At 30.7% G+C, this 18,044-nt stretch overlaps 2 protein-coding genes and 1 long non-coding RNA gene across 3 annotated transcripts; 2 read left to right on the forward strand and 1 right to left on the reverse strand.

Moving 5' to 3' along the window:
• Nucleotides 1-234: 234 nt before the first annotated feature.
• On the reverse strand, nt 235-1,156 carry LOC145957790 (uncharacterized). The gene is made up of 5 exons (XM_083074195.1): nt 1,152-1,156; nt 916-956; nt 695-819; nt 420-623; nt 235-336 (listed from the first exon to the last, which is right to left on the reverse strand). The coding sequence occupies exons 1-5, from the start codon at nt 1,154-1,156 to the stop codon at nt 235-237; spliced, it is 477 nt and encodes a 158-aa protein (XP_082930321.1).
• A 4,261-nt stretch (nt 1,157-5,417) lies between these two features.
• LOC145957711 (uncharacterized) lies at nt 5,418-8,079 on the forward strand. Its single transcript, XR_014433721.1, has 4 exons — nt 5,418-5,981; nt 6,210-6,444; nt 6,759-7,883; nt 7,971-8,079. It is a non-coding gene; the product is annotated as an uncharacterized LOC145957711 (long non-coding RNA).
• Nucleotides 8,080-13,379: 5,300 nt separating this feature from the next.
• LOC109802615 (uncharacterized) lies at nt 13,380-14,776 on the forward strand. The gene is made up of 2 exons (XM_020364033.3): nt 13,380-13,966; nt 14,157-14,776. Exons 1-2 carry the CDS (start codon nt 13,786-13,788, stop codon nt 14,594-14,596), a joined length of 621 nt encoding a protein of 206 aa, XP_020219622.1. The 5' UTR covers nt 13,380-13,785; the 3' UTR covers nt 14,597-14,776.
• The last annotated feature ends 3,268 nt before the right edge of the window (nt 14,777-18,044 follow it).

Raw genomic sequence — 18,044 nt, forward strand, 5'->3', positions numbered from 1 at the left:
TAAACCCTCCTGCAACATATTAACAATAAGTATAGCCTAAACTACACTTATGAATTAAATGAGTTGAAATGAAGAGTCTTAGTTTGTATATTTTTACTTACTATTTTATCAGCAACGACCCTTGCAGACTCAGAAGTCATTTGCCCATCTAATTTTGTCCGGGCTGCTATCCACATCTCATGGTGGGGAGGTGACTCCACACGGTCAGCAGACTCAACCCCTACTTCCCCTGCCCTAGCCTTCTTCATTTCCTTTTTTTCTTTCATATCCCTCTCTTGACAATAGATGGGGTGCATCATTCTTGCTCTGTCGTTCTTGGGCAGCTATTCTTTTGGCCTGCAATAATACAAAAAGAAAATGACATTAATTAAAATAATGATTAAGTATTTGTGTTAATGTAAGAGTTATCAATAACTAACCTGCCAAGAAGGGTCCAATCGAGTGGCACGAAATTGCATCCACTCCTCATCAGTGATCTGGTACTTTAGACAGGGAGTCTCATTTTGTTGCTCTCCAAATACATACTCCCGTGTCAAGAAAGTCTTGAAGTCTCTCCACCTGGTGGCAAGGGCAGATAACATCTTCCTCCTCATGACCTCAGTGTTGGGAATGTCAAAATTTTGCTATGAAAATAACTAATTAATAAATAATGTATTTAAGTTATATAATATTGAAGCGATGTGAAAGTATATACCTGAATATCCTGCCACATGAGGTTCTTGTCAGCCTCCTGAATGTCATCCCATGATGGAATGATAATAGAAACATGTCGTCGAGCTAGGACTCCCAAATAGCTCTTAAACTTGGCAGCATTTGGGCCTGACGCCTTGCTAGAACGAGGATCCACCTCAACCGGTGTCCTCTCCTTGGCAATGCATCCAACTGTCAACCCAGACAATCGAGTGACAGATCTACCTTCCTTCTTTCCACTGCCAGACCCTGAATCCTCGATAATCCTGAAAAAATTAAACTCTCATTATTAAAACAACTAATTAACTTAATAGACAAATAAAGTAAAAAAGATAATAACAATATAGCAACAAAAAAACTAATAAAAAAACAACGAATACAAAAACAGAAACCTATTAGGTTGGAATGTTTTCCCATATTCCTTCATCATGATCACTTCAAATAGCATGTATTTCGTCTACTTCATTGTCCGTAATAGGACCAAATGATCTGCTTGAGAAAGACGGTGTCTCATGCATATCTAGAGACTCATCTTCGTGAGTTCCATGCATGGTTCTTCCTTCGAGGACCACTGACCATTTCTCATTACATGGATCCCTGACATAAAAAATTTGTCTTGCTTGATATGCCATAATAAAAGGTTCATCCTTATAACCAACCTTATTCAAATCAACCAAAGTAAATCCTAAATCATCTGTCCGCACACCCGTATTGCCATCAACCCATTTTCACTTGAACACAGGCACTCTAAACGTAACATAATCAATTTCTCATATGTCTTGTATGACTCCAAAATAACTCATGGATGCTGTAATGGGATTTTTATCTTTAGAACTAGCAAAGTGCACAGCCTCAACCTGAATTGTAACCCCACTGTTTTGTACTCTACTTTTTCATCTTCTGTCTTTGTATAGAAAAAATATTTGTTAATGTCATACCCACCAAATGTAATGAAATCATTGTTAGGCCCACGCGCGAGTCTCAAAAGTGTATCAGAAGCATTAACCTCACCGTAAACCTTTTTCTTAAACCAAGCTAAGAAACTCTTGTTATGTTCATTCAATACCCATTTCTCATTCATTCGGGGGTGTGCTATCTTGATTTCATCTATGTGTTCAGATATGTAAGGAATTACTTCATCAGTATTGTTCAATATGTACAAATGTGCTTGGTTAACTTTTGTTCGACTCACAGTTTTAATCTTTAAACTTCGAGTACCCTTACCAAATTGTTTCCCATCATGTCGAGTCTTGGGAATTTCTATTAGTTCTGATTTCAACATGTAGCCTGAACAAAACTCAATGGCTTCTTCTGCAATGTACCTCTCCACAATAGAGGCTTCTGGGCGGTATTGATTCTTGACATATCCTTTTAAGATCTTCATGTATCTCTCAACAGGGTACATCCATCTAAGATAAATCGGGCCACACAATCGAATCTCCCTAACCAAATGAACAATCAAATGCACCATGATATCAAAAAATGAAGGTAGAAAATACATTTCCAATTGACACAAGATTGTGATTGCTTCATTTTCTAACTCATCTAACTTTACAGGGTCAATTACTTTGTTGCAAATGGCATTGAAAAATAAACACAATCGAGTAATAGCAACTCTAACAGAAGATGGTAAAATGTTACGAATAGCCACAGGCAAAAGTTGTTGCATTAAGACATGACAATCGTGAGACTTTAAACCAATTAACTTCAAATCTTGCATAGACACCAAACTCTTAACATTTGAGGAGTACCCTTGTGGAACTTTCACACTACGTAAGCACTCACAAAAGCTTTTTTTTTTTCTTTTTTTGATAGAGTATGACAAGCTGGAGGCAAGTAAGTGTGTCTTCTAATAGACTGAGGATGTAACTCAGAACGTATACCCATGTCCACCAAATCTTGTCGTGCTTTCACTCCATCTTTAGTCTTTCCTTTGATGTTTAGCAATGTCCCAATTACACTATCACAAACATTTTTCTCCACATGCATCACATCTATGCAGTGTCTAACATCTAGCTTGCACCAATAAGGAAGATTAAAGAATATTGACTTCTTTTGCGTCTTTCCGAACACAATGTTAATGTTCTTCACCCGCTGATATACTTCTTCACCATTGCGCGGTGTCGAGGCAATTTCATCCTCTTGACATCCATTGAATGCTTTCTTCAATCTACGGTATGGATGATTACGAACAAGAAACTTACGCTGCCTAGTGTACGCAGTCTTTTGCCCATGTTTCAATTGGGTATAACTTGTGTTTTCTTCACATATAGGACATGCATAATGACCCTTCACACTATACCCACTCAAGTTACCATATGCTGGAAAATTATTTATTATGCAAAATAACATTGCACGCATAGTAAATTTTTCTTCACGATATGCATCAAAGACCTCCACTCTTGTCTCCCATAACATTTTCAAGTCATCAATCAATGGACTAAGATACACATCTATGTCATTTCCTGGTTGTCGGGATCCTGATATCATCATAGACAACATAATATATTTTCTCTTCATGCATAGCCAAAGAGGCAAATTGTAAATGACCAACAAAACTGGCCATGAACTGTGTTTACTACTTAAGTTCCCATAAGGATTCATGCCATCTGTAGCTAGACCAATTCTCAAGTTTCTTTACTCTGCACCAAATTCTGGAAATGTTTCATCAATCCTCTTCCATTGCGGAGAATCAGCTGAATGTCGAAGAAAATTGTCACATTTTCTACCATTTTCATGCCATGTGAGGTTTTTTGCATCCTCTTTAATGGCAAATAATCTTTTAAACCTAGGTATTATTGACAAATACCATAAGACCTTAGCAGGAGGACCCTCTATTTCTTCCTCACCACTACTTCCATCAGTTTTCTTTTTAAACCGCAACAATCCACATGTCGGACACATTTTTAGTGTAGCAAAATCATTTGTATACAATATGCAATCATTAGGGCACGCGTGTATCTTCTTATACTCCAAACCCATTGGACATAGTATCTTTTTTGCCTCATAGTTGCGATTAGGTATCGTGTTATCTTCTGGAAGCATCTCCTTCAACAACTCCAACAATTCTGTGAAACTTTTATCAGTCCAGCCATTTCTTGCTTTTAAACTAAACAATCTTAAAGTTGCTGATAATCTTGTAAACATACTGCATCCTGGGTATAATGGTTGCTCAAAATCAGACTTTAAGGTATCATACACATGTGCTCTTTCAAAATTTTATTCACCAACATAACGTATCATTTCTTCTAAGTTATCGTCCATCCCTTCAAAAATTTTCAGTTGTTGACACTGTTGGAATGTCTAATATTTCTCCGTGCCATGTCCATACTGTATAACTCTTCACAATACCATATATAAACAGGTGATCACGTATTTCTCCAACTTCTTGACGTATCTGATTCAAACAACAAACACATGGATACTCTTGCAAATTCCAAGAACTCTTTAACTCCATTTCTGTACTCTTGACTAATGCGACTTGCATTCATCCAACTTTGATTCATTATCTATATATTAACACAAATTAATTATTCACTCAGTTATTCATAATTTTTCTAACCTAAACTACAACTCTAAAAAATCGATACTAATTACGGATAAAATCCATAAATATTTCTACTAATACGATGGTAAACTAAAAGTCAAAGCCTAAAAAAGTTCATCTTTAATGTATCTGGAAAGGCCCGTACTGAAATCAGAACGGTCCGTTCCAGATGAAGAATTTACAAAACAAAAAATTAAGCAGAACGGCCCGTTCTGCAAGGAGAACGGCCCGTTCTACAAGTAGTACGGGCCCGTTCCAGATGAACAAATAACAGAAAATAAAAAAACAAATTGTGTAGAGAACAAAATTACCTCAAACGTGTAATGTGCAGACTTAGGGACTTAGAGACGTGCAATGTGGAATCAAATGCAGTTGGAGACTTAGAGAATATAAGAGAAGAAGAAGAAGTAACAGTATATTTTTCGTAAACAATATGGGAGGTGCGGGAAGGGAAAAGGAATGTTGGGGTTTTTGGGGGGAAATTTACGTCGGACATAGATGGGTCCGACGTAAATTTCCTCCTCTTTATTTACGGAACTGCCACCACGTTTTTACAACGTCGGGTGTGCTAGTTTCCGACGTAAATGAGGAGACGTAGTAGCTCCTTTTTCCACTGTACCATCCCTTCACCATGACTGTACAACGGAAAATGTTTCAAAGACATCCACTACGTGACAAAACACTTCATCACTCTTTAAATTTTATTTTTTTATTTTTTAATTAATATTTAAAAATATAAAATATTTACTTGACTAAAAATTTGTAGTTATGTTATTATCAATGAGTGTCCCAAGGTGTATCGAAAACAAATGGGAGTAAAACAAATAACCCTTGTCCGAATATTGCTTGCTGAGTGGATGCCCAAGCTTATGAACTCTAATTAGAGTCTCTGAGGTTGACGTCTGTTAAAAACTTCAGTCTATTGCTGAACTATGGTTACTGTTGAATGAAAATATAAGTGGTTCTGTTAAACTTTTCTTTTTCTTTTTTTAATTCAAGAGATAACTACTTAGTTTTAGGGGGTGAATAATAATAATAATAATAATATCTTAAGAAATGAAGTTTAATTAGTTCAGCTTTTAAAATAAGATCCAAAATTTAATCCAAACGAGATGGAACATAGTCCAAGCAAAGTAAAAACAAGTGGTTTGAATTCAATTTTAAAATGATAAAAAAAAATGAGACAAAATAAACCTTCATATCGAATAAAATCCTCCTTTTAAAAAAAAAATCAATTATCTCACTACAAAAAATCATGTAGTTAATAGCGGTTATTTTCTGGCGATTTTAGTAAACCGCTAAAAAATGTTGTAATTCTAGCGGTTATTATAACCGCCACAAAAAATTTAAATTTTTGGCGGTTTAAAACCGCCACAATATTCAAAATACTTATCTATGTTATTGCCAGCTTTTATGCAACCACGTGGCCAATTCAATTAAAATATTTTTTATTATTGTTAAAAGAATAAAAGTAAAAATGTTCGAGCGATGAGGGGCAGGTTCAAACTTCTCCTGCGTTAAAGCATTTTCTTCGCTCAAAATTCTCCATGCTACTGCCATGCGTGAGCATTCAATTCACATAGACGTTACATAGATTCGTTGACGGAGAGAGGCAGACTCGATGGTTTCGGTTTGAAAAAGTTGTGCGTTCGAGCTTGGGCATATTCGGAGGCAACATTTGTGATTATTACTTCGATTCGCTCGTTGATTGCGATAATTTGGCATTCAAATGATGAATCTACAGGTATTTTGTGTTGGAAACATTAATTCTGTTAGGGTTATTGATGATTTTATTGGAATTTGGGATCCAAATGGTTTGGGGCCTACGGTTTGGAATCATATTTTGATGAGTATTTAGTTTGAAGCATGCAGATACTTCTGGAATTTGTTCTTTATTTGTTTAAAATTTTTCTTCTATTCCAAAACTTTTTCAAAATTTTCCGTGACATTTTTCTTTTTTGTTTCCTTCTAGGTACTGTTTTATGTGAACCCATAATATGCCGCAACATACCGAGAATTGTTTCTGGTAATGCCTCAACTCTAGTTTGATCATTAATGGAGTTGAAATACAGCTAAGCACCATTTACTTATTTTTTAGTTTACAGGATGGAAAAAACCCATTTGTATTGGTAGGCATGCTTTTGGTGACTAGTATAGGGTCACTGACGCAATAATCAGCAAACCAGGGAAGCTTAAGTTGGTATTTGGTATGTTAATTTCCAAAGCCTCGCTTTCAATGGAATTGAAACTTTTTAATTTATTCATTAGAATATCAAGCATGTAGTTTACAAACTTGTGTTTATGTCTAATTTAGTCCCAGAAGATGGTGATGCTCCAACGGAGCTTGATGTTTACAATTTCAAAGGCCCAAGTGTAGCACTTGCTATGTATAAGAAAATAGAAAAAATAATATATATTTTAGCCTATAATTTAAAAACTCGTTACTATTTAATGGTTTTCATTTCAATTCTGTTTTTCTAATTTCGCTATGTTTATTTATTTTGTGATGTTCTGTGTGTAGATTATAATTTGCTGGAGGAGGTGAAGAGGGTCGCTGAATCTGCTCATAGAATGAGAACCAAATTGGGCATTTATGCATATTTTAAGTTGCCTTATCCCCTTAAAAACTTAAGGAATGTTGCTGGGAGCCAGAAAACCAAACTAATGTTTCTCCCTAATGGAATGTCGAAAAGAGAGAAGAATCAGTCTAGATATGACAGAAGGTATTTTCATCATTTTATGACTAGCTTTTGTTGCATTAGGAGGATGTTACATGTAGATAATTTCCTCCTTTCGTATATAACAACTGATTATTGTTTCTTTGTTTAGATTTTTAGGTGTTTACGTTATCTATCTATAATATACAAAGTGGAGGTGGAGGTGTGGAACTCCTTTTATAATTTTTTATCTAGGATTTGATTAAGTAAACTTCAGAAACACTTGAAAGTGGAAAAAATTAAAACCAACTTATGTAAAAGTTAAAATTAAGATTTGAAGAAGATAATAGGAGAGAAGTTCTACAAATTTGTTTCTGAATAAGCTAATGTTAGCTAATGGAGAAGTTTATTCATTTTTCCTTCATTTTTTCTCTCTCTTAAAAGTACTTTTGGATAAGTTTATATCTTGGACAATTCAATGGCATTTTCACTCAACAGATGTTGTTTTACTCGACCATGGGTGAGTAACATAGATGATGCCTTGGCATCATCAGCTAGAGTTGTTTTTACTTCTTTTTTTTTCATAGTCTTGAAGTGTCACCTTTGTATGATAAACTTCTCTGTAATTCAGACAACCTTTTTTTATTTGTTTTGTTGCTATTGGAGATAATTTGTTGTTTGTCATTATTATAGATTTAAGGACATATTTCAAGAGGTGTATGAAGAAAGGTGGAAGCAAAAGTTCGAAGAACACTCAATATGGTTTGTTTTTATGTTTGTGAATCAATTTGATTTGACACGTTACATATACAAAGATGGTTGACATGTTACATTTTCAGAAGGGAAAGAGAATATAGAGTGGTGATCAAGTTTGTTGCCAGGGCAAACTTGCACCACTTGGGTCAGTTTTTAGCTGGTAAACGTGCTGATGCTCCACAGGAAGCACTCCAGATTCTTGACATTGTATTGAGAGAGCTATCATCTAAGAGGTAATTTTACCAGATAATAATTGAGGGAAAATTGGAGCTCAAAGTATGTGTTTTTAAATTTTCTCACAAAATCTGCATTTTCTAAAGGTTTTGTCCAATCGGGAGATCCTTCTTTTCACCTGATATTAGAACACCTCAACAGCTTGGAGAGGGTTTGGAGTCATGGTGTGGATTTTACCAAAGCATAAGGCCTCGTGATCGAGAAAATGAAATTTTGCGGGTACTTTGTTGGTTTTGAATTTGATTAACATTGTTCAAAACAGCTTTGCAGTTAAAAATTCTCTCTCCAACAATCGGAATTTATGATGATATGTTTTACTGGATATATAATAAGCTAACACCCATTATTAAAAAAATGGAAAATTTGCACGCCTGCTTATATTTGGTTGCAGAGCCATTATGAAATACAGGGACCTTTATGTTGTTATTTTTTTCATGATTCCTTCAAAAGTGCTTAGCAAATTTATGTTATAGCCCCTATGTGTGAGTGTCACTTACACCTTGAAAGTCGAAATAGTATAAAACTCACATAAGTATAACTTGAAATCATGTAGAAATTGTAAGATGTAAATAATGTGAATATTATACTTTAATCCATTGGTCCTTCCACTGATTTTTTGTACCATTATTTTTTTTAGCAACATAGTGTAGTGTACTCTTATAATGTTTGACAGCCTCTGATTTCTCTAATGAATATCTTAATTAAGTAAAACCTTTATGATACTGTGGCTTCCTTTTTTCGTTTTGGTGGTTTAGAGGCTGAATTTTGCATTTATTGAGATGGACTTTGATTAAGAGTAGCTAATAAAATATTATCTTGTTAATAGCATGCACAAAATCTTATCGAGGTAATTAACATTTCATATAATTATACCTGGAGATACATATCCCTGAGGAGCTAGAATAAGCAACAAAGCTGCAATGATGACTGTCAAATTTTGAAGTGCTTTAATCCTTAAAACTAACCATTCCATGGCCACATTAGAATGAAAGAACAGTGTTGCGTCTGTGTCCACAAGATTTAAGTAATTTTTAAAGAATCTGTCTGCCATGTTATATGCTCTTACAGTAACTACACCAAGTGATGTCTCAGATGCAAAATTCATGACAGGAGTTTTTGTGGTTCCATTGATCCTAATTAATTCCCTTGCAGAGGCTTGATAATATCCCTTTTAGGGAGTAAAGGAGATTAAGAAATTGTTAACTTTCGGAACTAAGCAGGGACAAAAATAGAAAACTGAGAAAAATTAGAAGGTTGATAAACCTGAACATATTTTGATGCAACCATTGTAGGAACAACAACAATGAAAACGTGCCATGTTATGGAAACCATTATATAAATTATCGCCACAATTTCAATTGGAACAGCCGCTACAAAAGTGATGGAAAAAGGTATATCAAAGTCCAAAATACTTAAATCTGATGAAGCCTGCAAGATAGAAAAAATTGATCAAAATTTTAAACATGATTAAAATATTATGGAACAAACAAAAGGAAACTCTTTAATTTTTTTTCCCATTGGGATTGAAATCTTACTCGGGTTAAAATCCTTCCTACAGGGGTTGAGTCAAAGAACAACATGAGAGCATTGAAGATAGCAGTAGTGAAACCTGAGAAGAAGGATGCAAAACCTCTTAATCCAAGGTAAGCGGTAAAGAGACCTTAGAATCTTAGATATACAAATGCAAAACTAGCAAATTGAATTAATTTATCTTAGAACCTCTTAATTTATCTTTTTTTATGTGGTTGTCTAAACATTTCCAGTCTGCAGTATAGGAACTGAAAGCTCAACTCAAGCCAACTTCTATGCAGGTATTGTTTACAATTAAGTGTTTTAACTGGATCTCTGAAAATAATCTTTTTCACTGATCATTCTTCATTCTTTATCAATTAATTTCAAAAGCACTATTGTTTTCCAATTTCTTTGAGTCATTTAAATATTGTTTTAATGATTCCTTGCATCCATTTCTTGGATTTTTTTTTATTGGATTTTATGTTTTACGTGTCTCATATTTTAGAAGAAATGTTTATGCTATGCTATCAAGTGCTAAATAGGGATTTCAAGTTTGCAGCATGGATAATTGCCTGCACTATTTTTTTATTGGCAAAATTCTTTATAATCCAATTATTTAGTTAAAATTTGTTTAAATCAGGTAAGACTTATATTTTTCCTCCCTGTAAACCAAGACATCATTCCTTAGGAAATTTTCCTTTTGTTGAACTTTATTATGTTCTATAGTTAATAAAACCTGCAAACTTTCCTTGGTTGTACTTTTGCAAACGTTTATGTTTTGTATCTTCCCATATCTTTTGGACCATTTGAATTATGCTATTGTATGTTACAACAACCAGGTTGTCTAAATCTTTTGTGTTGCTATTTACATATAAAACGTTACAAGGTTGAAATGCTAAATTATCCTCCAGGCACCTTTGTTGCTGCTCAGTACCTTATATATATTGTCATTCATCAATATCTTTTGAACAATCTTATGCAATCTAGGACCAAGAGCTCACTATTAGCTGTAAATTGTTCAGTACTTTTGGGATCTTAACTGACCACTTATTCATATGTTGAATAAAGAAAAAAAATGCGATTTTGTGGCGGTTTAAAACCGCCAGAAATGTTAAAAAAAAGAAACAGTTTACATACATTTTGTAGCGGGTTTAAACCGCCACAAAATTTCAAACAAGTTAAACAAAAATACATTTTGTGGCGGTTTTAAACTGCCACAAAAGAGATTGAATTTTCTGGCGCCCAAAACCAGCGTTTACAAAATGTACGCCGCAAACGGTTTTTGGCGACCGTAGATCCGGCGGTTATTGATGACGCCGGTAATGCGATTTGTGGCGGTTTTTAACCGCCAGAAACTGCCAAAATAACCGCCACAAATCACACATTTTTTGTAGTGTCTTATATCGTGAGTTTATTTGTATTGTAAAACCGGAGGAATGGCATCAACATTAATAGACTTCTGTTGTTTTGAATTTGTTAAAAAAGAAAAATTCCAAACGCGTACCTTAGAAGTTAGAATTTGAATATTGTAACTTGAATAATTATAGAAAACTGCCCTTTCGGTTAATTATAAAGTGAATAATACAAATTATACTTATAAAATAAAAAATAAGATAAAATTATAGAGATTAAAATTATAAGATTTTAATAATATTATAAAATATTAAAAAAGAAAAAAATTAATAAATAGTAGAAATAAAAAATTATTAAAATTAAAATATAGAAATTCAAAAATTTTAAGTGAAAAGATAAAAATATACTTAAAAATTTATTAAAATTAAACTATTTAAATATATAATAATATTATTACAAATAAATTAGAATATATAAAATAAAAATAAAATAACTAAATAGTTTAAAAATTAAAAGAATAAAATATCATAAATATTATTTAAATAAAATATTAAAAATATAAAATATAAAAAACTGTACCGGTACCCTCTCAAATAAGATGGGTACCATAGAATTTCTCCTATTTTAAGGAGAAACTTTTTGGCTCATAGTGTTCCTAATTAACGATGGATGGAATGCGCTGTTGGCCACTGTTATTTCAACCATAACAATGAACAAGTTTGGAAGAAGTAAAATAAAATAAGTACGTGGTTGAAATAATCACTGACGTGTTAAAATTTTATTAACTTTAATAATCCAACGGTTTGAAATTAGAGAAGAGCACCGTAACGTTCGCTTTCTTAAGTTAAAGAATCTGAATCTTATTTAAAGTCTGATGTAATTTTTTTCTTATCTTTGATATTGTTAATGATGTTAGTAAAATTAACATGACATTTGTGTGTTTGAATAACCGTTTAAATCCTTTCAAATGGAAGTTTTGCACGTCATGCATAAATACACAACAAAATTTAATTCATAATCAACTTTGGAATACTCGTAGCTTGTTTGCAAATCTAATTCATAATCAACACTGGATCACACAAAATTTTATCCAAATTGACTCTACTGGTCAATGAAATACTTGTGTTTACCAACTTTCTCTGCGTCCAGTGATGGAAACTCGCACGTACCTCACATCTTGAGCTATATATCATACTGAAACAAGTTGTTTTATTTTTATATATATTAGTTCTTTATATAATTGGATTTCACTCTTAGGGATTATCGTCACTTTTGTCCCATTTTTCCTGCACTTATTTGTTTGAATTGTCACTAAATGTATGGATGGACAAACATAAACGATGAGATCTAATCTAGTTCTTTGCTCCTCCACGTCACTCGCATGTGTCAAACTTCTTAGCTTACTATGTACCGAAAAAAAAATTCTTAGCTTAATTCAGTGACAGACCATAACGTAATATATAACATATATATGTTAACAAACTTATTTCTACAATTACTACAAACCATAGGTATATATATATATATGTTGTAGTAAGAGATGTTACATATGGTTGAATTCCATCTAAAAATTTACAATAATATTGCATATACGTCAAATAGGCTTACACTCACAAATATGAAATTTTAGTCTGACTCAAAATGATATCATATTAGAAAAAATTTCTGGGGTAGTACAACGAAGATTTGATTAATGCCTTCTTTTATTTTATTATATTGAAAGTAAATTGCATTTTAAGATAACTTGAAAAGATACGTCAACGACGACAAAGAGTTTCTGATACAAGTGTGTGTATATATATATAAAGCTGAGCCGGCCATATTTCTTAGCTTATGACCAATTTTGCATATATATATATATATATATATATATATATATATATATATATATATATTTCCTTGCTTCAAAAGCACATTTCAGTTTCACCATTCACTTCAGCAATTAATTTGCAAGTATAATTCTTACATTTGCTTGGCTGCTGCTGCAAAAGGGCAAATAACATCTTGAGCTACCATACTTGAGCCAAGGTATGTAATTAATATGTGTCTTAGGGTTTTTTTAAGAATAATTTTCCCCTAAAATATTTATAGATAAGAAAATAGTTAAGAAAATGAAATTAACTAGCTGCTTTCCATGGACTAAAATTAGTAAAAAAGTTCAATTATATATTAACTTTATCCAAAAAAAAATTAACTATATGTAAACTCAATCTCAATCAGTTCCAACTAAGCACCACGGGAATCCCAAACCAATTTCCGATTTTTTTATATTTTAAAAATTGAACATTGCAAACATTTATATTTTTAATGTTTTAATTTATATTTTCTTACTAATAAATTAATTTCCTGTGAATTAAAATAAATTTCTTTGTTTTTTAATTATTTATATTTGCATATTATACTTATATTTATAAGTGTATATATGTTTGTTTAATACATAGAATATAATTGCTCTCATTTTTGTTTTACAAAAGTTGATATTATAAATATATAAAAAATAAAAAAAAATAAAAAAAAAAAACTTTATTTCTTCTTTTTTCATCCATGGAAATCTTCTTTTTTTTATCCATCAAAATCAAACTTGGTATTAAAAGAGATTTACAGTAATTCGTGATTAAGTTAGATCTCTTAATTTTACTTTAAGGTTTCTCAAAAGCTTTAGATTATTCAGTTTTATTTTTCAAGAAAAAAAAAAAACAAAATTTGTGGGTTTAAAATGGTATATTTAAGATCCAATTAGCGACCGGATATGTGAAAATTAATAATTTTCTATGAGGAGGAATAAGCAGAATACTAGTTTAAAGAACACATTAATTCCAATAATCGATGATATTAATCTTTCATTAGCCAGGATTCAATAAACAGAATAAATTTATTTTTGTTTTCTTTTCTTTACGTATCATTATTAAAAGTATAGATGTGATTTGACAGTGCTCATCCAAATTTCGTTGCTCAAAATGAAATTTATTTTAAACCAATTAAACCTACACATTCAATTTATTTCCTTGAAGGTATATATAGCAGAGATCAGTTACAATGAACGTTGAAAGTGAGTCTAGAGAAGAGATGAAAGGGTGCAGAAGAGTTTTAAGAAAAGTAGGGAATTGGTTGGAACACAAGAATAATGGTGAATGGTTGAAGGACATGAGGGGGATGCTAAGCTTGGTGGCTACAGTAATCGCAACTATGACCTTTCAAAGTGCTCTTAATCCACCAGGTGAGAAATTAATAGGTAGTTTAACATCACCAAGTGTCCATGTTCTAAAGGATTACTAGGTGATATGTATTCAAGTTTTTTAACTTGCGAAAAACTATTAATTACACTTACTTATGTATAAAAAAGTTAAAGACTATATATATATATACATGTTTGCTTGAGATGATTATCTAATAATTTCTCCAACCAGGTGGTGTTTGGCCAACAAAGGAGGGTTTAGTTGAGACATGTTCATCATACAAGCAAGTATTTCCGAATCCATGTCCTGGAGAAGCTGTCTTAGCTTTTATCAAACCAGACAATTATGCTGTCTTCCTATTTTTCAACACGTTATGTTTGGTTTCATCTTTGGCTCTTTGTCTCTTGCTGGTAAGTGGACTCCCTCTGAATAACCGATTTTTCACGTGGCTTTTCTCGATAGGGATGTGCATCACCCTCACCAGCCTCACTCTAACCTACTGGTTTGCTGCGGAAATGACCACCCCACACCCCGTTTTGAGTGCAACCTCCAACATGTTTATAGTAGTTCTTTATATTTGGATTTTACTCATAGGACTCCTCACACTTTTCCTTTGCCTGCGCCTATTTGTTTGGATTGTCACTAAATGCATTAACAGATGCAAACCATGACATCCAATCTTATTCAGGCAATCGCATGTCCAACTTCCTTGTTTTTGGACTATAGTACGTTGTTATGCAATATCAATGATCACATACATATATAATTTTGCCTTTCGGTGCATGTCACTGTCACATGGTAGATTTGTTTTTCAACTATCAATGTTATTCTATAATGGTTTGTTGGGTTTATTTTATTTTATTTTTTATGAGTTTTGTTGGGTTTATTTTAGTTTTGAACTTTGTAGTTGGTCCAATGCGCGTTTCATATTTGTGATAAATTGTATTATATGTAATTTATAACGACATATAAAAGAGAATATATCTTTTTAACTATTTTTTATCTTCATTTTTAATGAGATTATTTTATCTTGTATGATTTTTAAAAAAATAAATTAATGAAAACTTTTCTTTTTACATTTTAATCTTTTAACATTTTTAACTACAAATTACATTTTTATTATAGATGATAGTTTCTCATTACTCACACAATTATTTTTTTTATTTCTCTCTTCTTATCTCTTGTTATAAATGATACGCAATTGTTTCTAAATTTTTTTATAAAAAATAAATAAATATATCAAATGTTTTGATTTCACTAGTACTTATGATATATATATATATAATTTACATATTTTATGAGTGTATAAAAATCATTAATACAAAGACAACATTCTACATTGGTTAAAATATTTTCACATCAGTTATATGATTAGTGTAAGTGTTGTTAACTAATGTAGAATAAAAGCAACATACTTTATACATATCAGTTAAAAATTAACAGATATAAGATATATTTAGTTTCTACACCACAATTTATATGAACAAATTTTAAAATATGAAAGTACTTTTGTCTTTTTTATTTAATCTCAATAATTAAACATTTAAATATAATAAATTAAAAATATGATATAGTACTTTATCATATGTTATGTACATGATAAATATTTATTTAATATAATTAAAATTTATAATAAATAAATATTTTGAATGTATAAATTATATTTTAGGGTTGCATAAATTATAAATATTGTGATACAATTTTATTTTTAACCATTGATAATTTATTCTAAAGAATATTTCAATTCACAAATAAAGTTGAAAAGGAAAAGACTAAAAGAAATAAAAATTAATAAAAAATTTCCAAAACGTTTTCGTTGAAGAAAAAGTCGTACGAACATTTTTCTTAAAGATGTGAAAAAAACAAATTCTCTCTAATAAATTAAAAATATTCTTATTCAATATATTTATCCTAATTTATATATATAGAAAGGGTTATATTAATTATGAAACAAATTTAAATTTTAGTTAGGGAACATAATTTGATATTAATTTAGTGGTCTTGAATGTTTTTTCTTTCTAAATTGAAGTTACTAAAAAATAATACTAATAAAATAAATTAATGTCTTATTATTTTAAATTGTATTAAAAAATAAATTCTTATTACATATAATATTTATAGAATATTATTAATTATAGTCACAATTATTCTTATATTGTCAAAAAAAATTAGAAAAAGGATAATTTGAGATCACTTACGTTGCGAAATAGTGATTGAAGAGATTAATAAAGAGTGAGATGTTAAAATTGTTTGATCGAATATCATCAAAGTTAGTTAATTAATAAATTTATAATTCAAAAAGTTATAAAAGGAAAAAGAAAAAAAAAAGTTGACTAGACTTATATCAGAGTATAACTCAAGTGTAAAAATTGCTGAAAACCATAAAATTTGTAGATAATGTGTTGACAAGTGCTACTCAGCCTCATTTACACCCCATGAATATAGGATATAGAATTCAAACACTTCTGTGAAAAAGAAAAAGAAAACATGACACATTTCAATAGAGAGAATAAATTAAATAAAACGAAAAATCAAAAGGCAATTTAAGCATATATTAAATAAGTTGATTCATCAAATTCAAACATCCCTACACGAGGGAAAGTAATTGCAAACTTCCAAAATGAGCTTAATCAATCCTCCGTAGGATATATCTTATCTGGTTTCAAAAATGGCTTGTTTGAGTGGTTTCGAATATTTGTACTACATATGTGATATGAGATATGAGATATGAGATATGTGGGGCTTTTCACGCTTTTTCTTTTGTTTGAAGAAGTGGTTGCAAGCCTTCCAAGTAGCTTAGTTTAAAAATGATATTATTCTTGTATAATATATCGGAATAATTGTGCATGTGCATTCTTGTCAAGGATTCTTCTTATCTTTTAGTTTTAGGGGAAATGAGCTTGATTCGACTCTTCATTACATTTTACTATTAATTTATTTGTTAATCTCAAGTTTACAACCAAGAGCTAGCGGAACAAAATCAACTTCATTTTAAGGATAAGTATTTTAAAATAATTGGATGTTCTATTTCAATCTGGATATAAAAGTAATATATGTAACTAAAATTTATAATATATTATATACAAATAAAAAAATTATATTTAAATATATAAATTATATTTTAAAAAAATTAAATAAATATTTTATAATATATAAATTACATTTCAGATTATAGATAATTTATATTATAATATAATATTATTTTTATTTATTGATAATTTATTTTAAACATATAAAATTTAATTTATAAATAATTATGATAAATAAAAATCAAATAAGATAAAAAGTTAAAAGAATTTCTAGCAACTCTTTTGCTGAAGAAAAATTTCTAAAAATACTTTTGTGGAAGAAAATTATTCATTTTTAATATATAATTATTGATTATTTGAGAATTAAAGTAGCAAATTAATTAAGTATGTTAGTTTATGCGTGTTATTTTTAAATATAATTAGTAGGAAAGTTACTGGTTGATATTTGAATCGAAAAAAATGGTAGGCACTCAGCTAAGTTGTTTAGTAGGGTTACTTTCCTGTAAGTTTGTTACTCTTTTAATAATCATTTTTAAAAGTTAGAATTAATTTTTTATGGGTAATTAATAGTATATAATTTTTGTTTTTTACAATACCAATGAATAGAAATTAAACTCAAAATTAAATTGAACTAACTCGTCTATTCCTTTAATATATACATCCGGTGAGATTAGTTATTTTGATGGGTTTCTTAAATATATATATATATATATATATATATATATATATATATATATATAGCTAGACAATTATAGAAGCACTTAGGTTGAAATATAAACTTATTTGTTTTTCATTTTACGTTTATGTAATAATCAGAAGTTTCACTTCATGAATTTTGTCGTGTTCATTTTTTTTTTTTATAGATGATAATCAGGTTTAAACTCAAAATATAATTAACAATAATTTTCTGCTTGTTCTTGCTATATAAAAGATCTTTATGCTCCTGGAGGAGGATATATTCTTCCAACACAAATCATAAAAGCAAATCCTCCACTAAATAATTGTGGCTTTTATTTTGGTGTGTGGGTCCTAAACTTTATTTAGGATTCTCAATCGTGGAAGAAATTCTGAAGCATTCTACATTTTGGAT

Source organism: Cajanus cajan, chromosome 5 (assembly GCF_000230855.2).
Source record: "Cajanus cajan strain Asha chromosome 5, NIPB_CcT2T_4, whole genome shotgun sequence".
Lineage (NCBI taxonomy): Eukaryota > Viridiplantae > Streptophyta > Magnoliopsida > Fabales > Fabaceae > Cajanus > Cajanus cajan.

Bases quoted from the DNA above. Each gene is read 5' to 3' on its own strand.
- LOC109802615 (XM_020364033.3), top strand. From the start codon at position 13,786: ATGAACGTTGAAAGTGAGTCTAGAGAAGAGATGAAAGGGTGCAGAAGA. The intron at 13,967-14,156 runs GTGAGAAATTAA...TTCTCCAACCAG, and splicing joins AAGTGCTCTTAATCCACCAG to GTGGTGTTTGGCCAACAAAG.
- LOC145957790 (XM_083074195.1), bottom strand. The intron at 820-915 runs GTAGATCTGTCA...GCAAGGCGTCAG, and splicing joins TGGCAGTGGAAAGAAGGAAG to GCCCAAATGCTGCCAAGTTT. The intron at 624-694 runs GTATATACTTTC...TTATTTTCATAG, and splicing joins TCATGTGGCAGGATATTCAG to CAAAATTTTGACATTCCCAA.